We start from the raw sequence: 10,304 nt of genomic DNA on the forward strand, positions 1-10,304 counted from the left end.
TCGTTTAATAATAATAATAATAATAATAATAATAATAATAATAATAATAATAATAATAACAAACTTTATTCAAGTGTCGTGTTACTTTAGCATGGTGTTGCTAATTGGGGACACCGTAACAAAAAAAAACTAATATATACATACTATTAGTCACAAAAATATAGAGTTATGTGTATATGTACAATGTTAAAAAATTATAGGATTATAGAATGACATGAAAACAGCTAGTTGGACATTCTCGAGCAAAAAATTTTCTAGGTCTATTTTCTTAATTTTTATTGTTTAAAACTGTTCTTAGGGTTTTCTCGCTATATAAAGGTATAGAGAGAAAACCGTTTACATAAACACCCATAAAACGGGTGCTAAAAGAAGGACAAGGCACTGGTGCAGTGGAACGCCAAAATAGCGCTAACTCGCCGAAAACGCTTCAAAACGGCCTGAGACGCGAGCAAACAACAAAGAATACAACAAAGCAATAAGGTAAGTTGATATTATTTAAAAAAATTACATTTTTTAACTCTTCTAAGAAAAACCGTTTACATCCCATACAAACCTTTGTTAATAACCGTTTGTAATACAACACCGCCCGCAAGCAAGAGTCACGTCCGCGTTCATGTGATGAGCTTGGGCCGCCTGTGGTAGAACACATTTTCTTGATGCCTTCGTCATGTTTGTCTCTCACACTAATACACGCCAGGATACACGCCAATAAATTACTCATTACGGCTCAGCCAATCAGGAATTTGCGGACGCCAGCATCGGCAGAAATGAATAAAAGGGGGTTCTTATAGCAGGCGTCCCTTCCCCTCTCTCCCCTACCCCCCTCCCTTTTTCCCTATCCCTACCCCTTTCGACGCCTGCTACGCAGGCTATCTCCACTGCTATTACGTAGTTCAGTTCGTCTTGTTATATTCCTAGACTTTCACTCAACTAAACAGGGACTGCCATTGGTTGACTTCTTGGTCACATGGCCTTGACTAAAATCAAATGTATCGCGATCGTGATACGTTAAGCAATGTACCCCGCTCGGGCTACATTAGGGACTTGTCAGAAATTAGCACGGGGAGAAGGGGGCTGGGAATTTTAAATTTGGGTTCGGAAATGAGGTGACCCCTCCCTGCAATGGGAGTGAAATTTGCTAGCCCTCCCCTTGAGCTTGGCCTAAAATATCATGACCCTCCCCACCTTACAGAATTGAAAGAAAAATGTTCCAGGCTCTTTAAGGTGCAGTATTCCAAGCCAACAAGAAAAAAAGGAAACAAAAAAAAATAAATAAAAGGAAAGCAAAGAAAGCTAGGGCAAAAAGAATGGAAGCTGACTGCAAAAGAGTTATTGAAACCATTGCATCTCATCAAGAGTCGCATGATGTTACAGAGCCTATTGGCCCATTATCTCTTCATTATGAAGGATTAAGTGGGCTCCTCAAAACACAAAGGCCATATATCCAATATGCCTTTGAGAAGGGATTGTTCAGCAATGAATCACAGGACATTATCAAGCAATATCTACGCTTTAACTTAAATGAAAATCATGATGATGATGAAAATGATTGTATCAAAGCTGATGACATAAATAATGATGATCAAGATGCTCACAGCTGCATTGATAGTGATGGCGAAGACAGTGATGAAAAGGATAGCCAAAACTCTAATAACATTAATAACAACATTATTCATAATTTCAATAAGACTCTATAGCATTGTTATAAATGAAAAGTGGATGTTTGTTAAATTCTTGCAATAGTACTTCACAGTTTCTATCCATAATGTTTCGTTGTTCTTTTTTTCCCTTTTTTTTACCAAATAAAGAACTTCCTTTTTCTTCTGTGGGTGAGCCTCTACATGATCAAGGGCATATATTTGCATGACCCTCCCCCTTTTAACGACCCATTTTTCATGACCCTTCCCTTTTCTGAGTCTCAAAAAGTTGTGACCCACCCTCTGTTTCCACCCCCCCTCCCCCCCCTGCTAATTTCTGACAAGTCCCTTAAAGCATGGTGGAAAGTGGTGTGACAGAAGGGGGGAAAAACACTGCCAGTTTTCTTTTTCGTGAATGAACACAACAACACAAACACAAAGCCTCAAGTTAAAAAGCAACGATTTTTAAAGTTATTCCAGAAGAGAAACAGCAGCTAGTGAAGGAAGAAGATGGAGATAATATAAGGAAAGTACTTTGTAAATCCTTCATTCAGTGGTTTTAAGAATTAAATTTGCGTTGTTTTATGTACCGAGTCGACTGTTTTGGTTCGCTCCAGTTATTCTTTTGTTGCTGTTGAAGTGAAGTGAATCTGACATTTGTTTTATGTGGATAATAAGTAGCAGGCAGATGAAGAATGACAATGGAGACGCGTTTAAACCCGAAAAATCATGAAAAATATGTTTCAGCATCTTTGTTTCCTTTTTTTATTTTGTAACATTACCAGAAAAAAAACAAACAAACTTTGGTCGCATCGAGCTGGAAAGAAACAGAATTCATGATTAGCTCAGTTTTCCCACCATTTTGACAAGGCTGTAGCTATTCGATAGCTCTGTCTACTAAGAAGGCACATGCTTCAGGCGCTAGATGAAATTGAATTATCTTTCTGGACCTATCGGCGCTTGGTCGATCAAATGTCGGAAAGAAAGGAAGAAAAACAGCTAGCTACTCTGGAGAATTGGCGATCAATTAAACCAATAAAAGCGTGTTACACTTCCTACACCAACCTATCGGCAAAGTTTTACATACCCTAAAATGAACCAAACTTATTAATATTACCTTTAATTAATCTTATTCATGTCACTACAAGGTGACGTCTTATTAATTTTTATTGATTTTTTAGCACCTTTTCAATCCGGAAGTGACGTCAAGCTTCACCCCGGAAACTACAATTTCCCTTTTCAATTCCCGCTTCCGGTATCCCCATTACCAACATCGTTTGAAGGTGCCTACGGCAGTGTACGATATTGGTTAGATGCCGTGGTGGACCGACCGTGGAGAATTGATCTCAATACCCGCACACCCCTGGTAATTGTTGAGCGCGTACAGATTAGGAAACCCAGGAGTTTGATGGGCTCCTGGAAACCACAATTCCTCGTAAGTACTGACTCGAAATGTATTCCGTGCCCAAGTAAGAACTCTTCTAAATATGGCTCGAGTGGGAACTACCACAACTTATCTTTTCACATTAAAGAGAATCCCGAAAAAATTACAATCCCTTAAAATTTTTATAGTCCTGAACACGATGTATAACTATACAATAAGTTCTCCCCCATTTTCAAACAGAAAAGGGGGCTGAAGAAGTATACACTGCTGGCTCATTCTTTGTCGGCTGATGTTTTGGTAACATTCGCCTTTATCCTGGTCCAAAAGAGATGTGCAAAAACCGCAAAGGTGTATGGCGTATGCTGGTTACTTTTTTAAGTAGGAATGTTTAAAATCAAAAGTGATTTCTCAAAGAGAGAAGAAAATCACCAATTGCAAACCCATCTGCAATCATGTAGGCGATCGCTCACCAGGTTTTGGTTACTCTCTAATCATTCGTTGTCGTCAGGAACTAAGATAACAAGAAGATCGTATGTTGGGTTGGCCATGTTGCCCTTCAGGCCAGCTGCACACCAAAGCCCGCATAGGAGGTGTAGCTTATTGCCCTGGTCAGGACGTCAAGATATCTGGACTAGTAAATAACGAGAGTAGCAAAACAGTTATCGGTTTTGAAGCGCAACTTGTACAGAAAGTGCTATACAAAGCACCTGAAGGTAAGGATTAACCCTTTAACCACTAGAAATGACAAGGATCTAATTTCTCCTCACAGTATTGCTGCTAAATCAATAATCAAGGTCACGGGAATAAAAGAAATTATCGCCACGAAAGGAGCTCTCGATTGTTCAACAAATTCTCTTCGTCGGTACGACAGGGAATAAATAGAGAAGAGTATGGAGAATTGCTTAGTGAGGTTAGGATCCCCAGATGTTAAGGGTTAAGGAATGCAACATTGAAAAAAAGTAAAGTGGGGTGGGAAGAAATGTTTCCACTCCCCTATCTGGCCTCACCGGGTCTGTGCCGTGATTTGTATCACGCTCGTGAAAATATTTTTAAAATCGTTTAACTCCCAACATCTCATTGCTGATTCTCCACACTGTCAGCCATATATCTCATCTAGAGAAAATAAGGCCCTATCATTTTCTCTTGGTCTTATTCAATATCAGTTCTGAGAATTTAGTGTCAAATCAATTATTTTTTAAACTTCTCATCACTTGTCTGCTTGAAAGTGTAAGGTATTATAAGGGGAAATTACATCCTGATCAATACTAAGAGTGAAGTTTCTCTATTGGACAGACAAACTCAAAATGTACCTTCCTAGCTACTCTAAGGAAACAAAAATTGTCTTAAGTTCGTAAACCCTCGTAGAAAGTCTGTTGATTTCTCTGCAAAATTACTATGGTGGTTTGACATTTGTGTGGTAGCTTCATTCTTGAAGGGACGTCGTTTAAGTTTTTTTTGTTTGCCGTTTTGCCTTGCTACGACACGTACAGTAACAGAGAAGCTTTACGTCCTCAAGGAAGAACAAGAACTAGCACCTGGAGATCAAACCAATGTCGAGTTTGATTCTTTCGTCATACCACCTGTACGTCAACCAACGACGAAGGGATTCGGATGCATTGACATTTCGTACGCAATTAAGGTAAGCGCATAGTTCACAAGATAAAGATGTGAGGGTATAGTTCATAGCCAGAGTATTGCAGAAATTTTTCCTTTGCGCGTCGAATTTTCTTTTTTCGATGAGTTGGCACAGCCACCAGTAACCTTTGCCTCTAGCATTTTTGTGTGTGCTTTGAAACTTTAAGTAGCAGAGCCGCGGGAAAGTTGGAAGGGTAGATAGTTTCTACCCCTGTTTTCGTCTCAAGCCCCTCTTAGCTCTGCCGCTCAATGCTGTAAAGAAAAAACAATGCACAATTTATTAACTTATATTGCGCATATATCAATGGGACATTTTCATCTGCGCATTACAATGTTTAAGAAATCATGAATTTTACACACTAGTATTTAAAATACTAAATAAAATTGCAGTTAATAATTTAATAAAATGAAATATTAAAAAAGAAAAAAAAACTCATGTTCTAAACTGCTCTGCATGCAGTTGACTTCTCGCTTGAAATACACTCGATCCCTCTCCTTTGAATGTAACTATCCTACTCAGGTACGCCTGATACATTTATACGGTTCTCTGACACCAATTTAAGACTTTTTGATTTGTACTTCTGTCTAGTTTAAAGTGCGCGTGAAGAAGGCCTTCAACACCGACTTAATCTTCCCAGTTGTGATAACTACAGTACCCCCAAACACCGAGCCCTCCGCTGATCCGTTCTTGAGAGAGCAGATCTTCATAGCTCTTGCCAATTACCTTTTTCTAGTTTAGTAGTAGAGATATAATCTTTCACTGTATATTTCTCGGGAAAAAGGCGATCATTATTACATCCAAACACGGCACAAAGATTTTTTTCTCATTACAATCTTATTCTAACAAAACTTTAAGAAAAAATGTCCCGAATAGCGCTCGAAAATACAAACGAAATGTGCTCATGCCCCCTGGGCATCTTATTGAGTAACTGCAGCAAATAGGCGTGCCAGTAGTTACATTACTGACCATGGACAGTTATAAATCTATGATATTTTGACGTGAAGATAAAATAGCAGGTTGTGAATTTATTGACACGGTTGCCTGTTACTTTCTGAAAAGTTATCTTTCGTCGAATTCAGACCTAGGCCTCCCAGATACTAACAGGGTGTTACTACTAACTGAGTTTCGGAACCATAAATTACAAGCCGGGCAAAATTCAGTGAGTTTATTAAGACTTGCACCATGGGATTCTACAAGTTTGATTGGGTAAGGATCTTTGATACGCTAGTCAGCAATTACACCGCCTTTGGTTTTAAACATTTGTGACGCCTTTCCCATGATTAGTAAGGGCATGTACGATGGTAACTTGTGGTCCATTTGCTAAAGTTATTATTAAAATCTTTTCACAGAATACAAGTGAATACTCTACACTTAAGTTCCATTTTCTTTCATGTGTGCTAAAAAATGCAGTGGGAAAAATGATTTGACGGGATCAGGCATGTTGCTGTTTGAAAACACGTATATTTTAAATATTGATTAAATGTTAGGTTTATGATTAAGTTTTCTTATACAGAAGCCGAAGGGGAATTGGCAGAATTGGCTCTTCATTTTCTGCTTCTCTCTTCTCATGTTCATAGCATGATAATCGATCATGATAGTAGTTAATTGTAATAATTTGAAAAATGAGTTACACATGATCTTAATCATTTTTTTATTCTTTTAATTGGACAGACCACCGATGAAGAAAATGCAACTTTCTGTATGCATACACAAAAAATGCCTAAACTAAAAATGTATGCATAAATTAAAAACGTATTCTAGGTGCTTTGTAAATGAGCTCTAAGATACTGACGGTGAGAATCTAGGATTCGCGGGCAGGAGCTCCATCGCGGTCTGGGAGAGGATTCAAGCGAAGAACAGATGGAATACTGGAGGAATCACATGTATAAGGGCCCAAGGACGTATCTGTCAGTGTTGGTCCACCAGTAGTCATCCCCAAATGCTTACGGTCATCAGACAGGAAGGCGTTTCTGTTGTTGGCATCGTACTCTGTGGTTGTACCTCTTCCATGTGTAGCTTGCACCCAAGGACCACGGTCTGTTCTGATCCATGCTGGACCCCACAAGCCCTTACGGCGGTAGCCATTTCCAATCCAATCTTCAAGAAATGAGTATGGATTCTCCAATTTCTTGCTTGCTGCCTGAGGACGAACCTGGAATGATGCTAACAGTCGCCAGATATTCAGCTCTGGGATGCGGAACCAACCCGTGAAGACGGCCTTGTCGCTCTCTTTTGCATCTGGTCTCACGTTCACCATGAGCTGATATGTGTGGCCTACCTTCCAGTCATAGGTAAGATAACTCTGGCCACCCGTTCCTTCACCTCCAAAGCGTTTAACAGTGACGCCTTCGCCATGGGCAAGCACCTTGACCAAGTCGTCCGGCGATGCATTTGGATCGTCTTCTGTCGAGGTCTTGTCCCAAATGGAGAAGAGGACCCACTTAGGAGAACGATCTTGAATGCCCATGTAGCCTCCAGTGAAACCATTAGTCATGAAGTAACTGCTACCCGCTGTCTCTTTAACGATCACCTCGTTGTAGAACCAGGTAACCCCTTCCCGTTGTACTTCTGGATTGGTGGGCGCTGACCACCAAATATGAACCGAAGGTGAACGGTATGGCTGTTCAGCTACGACCCATTTATTTGAGAGGTAAACTTCACTGACCTGATAAAGAGATGTCATTCACTTATCACGAGATAAAGAAAAAAAGAAAGAAGGGTTCCTCCACGTAGATTTGTACTTCAGAGTTTAAGAAATCTCGGTTCTATATTCTTCCAGTAAACTCGTAAGAGACTACGCCGGTGAGCATGGCCACATACTATGTTCTTACGTGACCATGGCTTGTCGAGTGAACAACACAAAGATGATAATACGTACTCTCGACAGATGTGAACTGACTATATGCCCTGGCTTTAGGTTCGTATCCTTGTGGGAGGAAGGAAGGAAGGGAAGAGGGGGTATGGGTTTATTTCTTCCTTCTCCCACTTTCGCGACAAAAGGCAGTTTCCTAACATCTTCACTTACCTTGAATTTAGGGCTCCAATTTGCTTCATATGGTTCTTCAGCGGGCTTTGATGATTCATACCCCCCTGTGCTACCATCAAGGACATCTTGCATGTACTGGGTTGCAGTAATTACCCACGAACTGCCTGTGTAGAACATTATTCGGCTGTTACTTTGACAAACCCAAATGTTTTTATTTCGAACTTTGTCGTCTGTGACAGAGTATTCCCCAGCACTTTTAGCGTAATCATCACCCTCCACCAGAACCAGCCTTAGTTTGGAAACATCCTTTAGTTTGGAGGCCATTTACGTGGTTTTTCTGAAGCTTTTCACCTGTGGAGAGAAAGCGGTAAAAATTTCAACCCTTTTTCAATCCGATCGTTTCATAAGAAGATGGCATTATTAATTTTTTACCCCACGATTTATAGTTTTGGTACATCGTTATTTGTTTTTGTGGCTACTGCCTCCTATACGAGGGGAAGCGTGACAAAATCAAATGTGCGACTTTCAATGCATACATTTTTCTCAGTCCTATAAAATAATTAACAATTAATGAATAAGGCTGAGTGTCTTATGAAGAATTATGGAGATCGAGGAGGGTGTTATTCGTCGAGGCCGTAGGCCGAGGTGGATAACACCCTCCGAGAAACCGAATTCAATAATTGCTTTATTATTCATTCAAACTAATTCCAAGTTTAAAAACATGGCTAAGACATGCTTACCTCCATCGATCCATCGATGTTAAGTTCATCTTCGATAGTGCACGTTTAGGTTTGTCCAACTCCGCAAATATTCTCCAAATAGTATATGTCGCCCTTCAAGTTGTCGTCTTGCTGTTCTTGCCATGGTTTTAGCTATTGTTTCGCCTATTTCTTACTCTTGAAACGAGTGAAATGTCCGCCATTTTTCAAGTTCACAACCAAAACAATTCAACCTTGTCCCCAGGTCTTCTCGGTTAACGGTGCCTTAACCTGCGAAAACGCTACATTTTTTACGTCATTTCCTCGTTTAACACAAAATTCTTCCAAATTTGGTCATCAGTAACTGGTTATGGTGAATTAAACGTGTGCTTTTAGCCAATCAGGATCGGGAAAATATTTTGAATGAATAATAACAGATTTTAATAAGGTTTAAACTTAAGAACAGGGAATGAAACAATTTTTTGAAATGCGTTAATGCATTATTATCCAACTGTGCTTCGTAGAGTACAAATAACGCGCGAGACGAGTACAAATATCATGCGATATTTGTACTCCAGAAATATCCGCGAAATTCGCCAGCGCCGAAATAACAATTTGGCGTGTTGGATAATATATCTCTTATAAGACGTTTTGTTGTGTAGTATCGCTGAGTATTTTTACTTGTTGTTTGTATTTTGACGAGCCCATAGGGCTCGTCAAAATATGGCAGAACTCGTAAAATACTCAGCGATACTACACAACAAAACGTCTAATAAGATATATGTAGCTAGTAAACGTAATTCTTAGTTGCAGCGCAGACCTAGAACGAAAGTGGAGTAGATTAAAGTATAGTAGGTTCGAACTGAAAGACGATAATCAAAAATGAAGCAAGGCTTAGACATACTTGCGCCATTTTTCGCACGGTGCGTGACTCTTGTTCCTCATTCTTTGCTCCTAAACCGCACAGAAACGCTTGCTACCCAGGCTAAGTAGACTTGCAAAGAGATATTAAAATCGACTTAAAAAGTTTCCGAAAGTCTACATCGGACACAACTCTGACAGCATACAAGGGTGCTGAGAACATGAAATCCAAGTAGTGTAAGAAAACTAAACTAACTGTTGTGACTCTGAACATATTTAGATCACAAAAACAATAATTTGGTAAAATCAGACCATTGATAATCAATGGCGTGACGTTGGCAACACTTTTTAAAACGTTAAAAAATAATTACCCCAGCAATCACCACTAAAACTAAACAGAAGGTAAAGAAAAAAAAAATCTTACTTTGTTGACGAATGGAAGCTGATCCTACGATCGTCTAGCGAGGCAATTTAGTAAACAAGCATACGTGATTATGCTAATCGTGTGACCTAGGAAAAGTGAATTTCCTAAAAAGGTCATTAATATTTTTGCATATTTTCTAGACATGACACTTAAAAGCAGCGTAATCTGGTAACGTGCACGTTTTGCTAAAGTAATAGCTCTAATTATGATCTGGAAAACCTAAAAAAAAAACGTCGAAAAAAGGGGGTGTTTTAAAACTAACACAGACAAAACTAGGACAGAACAAGAGTGAATATTTTTCCCGAGGTTACTACTCGAACTATTCGGCAATCGAACCTCATCGGACTCAATATCTTTCTCCTTTCTACAGAATGGACGGCATAGCCTTTCATGTTTACGTAAAGAGGAAGTCAAGTCAAGTGGAAGTCTATGCGACTAGCAATAACATGAGAAATGGTTGATGGAGTTCTCAGGGGGGTTGGGCGGGTGTTTATTGCACTATTATAAAACTTTAAGTTCTAAAGCGAGAAGTGACAAGAATTATGAAAAGTATCTGGTACATAAGAGAACAGTACTTGATCAAGGACAAAATTCTTCGTGATTACATCGTAAGCAATGCATGAATGCCTTTTAACAGCTAGACGAAATCATAAATTGTCAGTATAACTCGAAAGTAAG

General features: G+C 39.4%; 1 protein-coding gene and 1 pseudogene across 2 annotated transcripts in view; one reads left to right on the top strand and one right to left on the bottom strand.

The window, feature by feature from the left end:
- The first annotated feature begins 1,307 nt into the window (after nucleotides 1–1,307).
- Nucleotides 1,308–5,395, top strand: LOC140925056 (arrestin domain-containing protein 3-like; annotated as a pseudogene).
- Nucleotides 5,396–6,237: 842 nt separating this feature from the next.
- The window catches only part of LOC140924655 (uncharacterized), a 4,578-nt gene continuing 511 nt past the window's right edge, over nucleotides 6,238–10,304 (bottom strand). Inside the window, exons 1-3 of one of the 2 annotated variants that reach the window (XM_073374684.1) lie at nucleotides 9,627–9,713; nucleotides 7,683–7,994; nucleotides 6,239–7,322 (exon numbers count right to left, since the gene is read on the bottom strand). In XM_073374684.1, coding sequence (XP_073230785.1) covers nucleotides 6,459–7,322; nucleotides 7,683–7,967 — 1,149 coding nt within the window. In that variant the 5' untranslated portion in view covers nucleotides 7,968–7,994; nucleotides 9,627–9,713 and the 3' untranslated portion in view covers nucleotides 6,239–6,458. Of the gene's footprint in view, nucleotides 7,323–7,682; nucleotides 7,995–9,626; nucleotides 9,714–10,304 lie in introns of those variants that run through there. The other variant, XM_073374685.1, reaches the window with a different exon arrangement.

The sequence above is a fragment of the Porites lutea genome, chromosome 14, assembly GCF_958299795.1.
Source record: "Porites lutea chromosome 14, jaPorLute2.1, whole genome shotgun sequence".
In the NCBI taxonomy this organism is placed as follows: Eukaryota; Metazoa; Cnidaria; class Anthozoa; order Scleractinia; family Poritidae; genus Porites; species Porites lutea.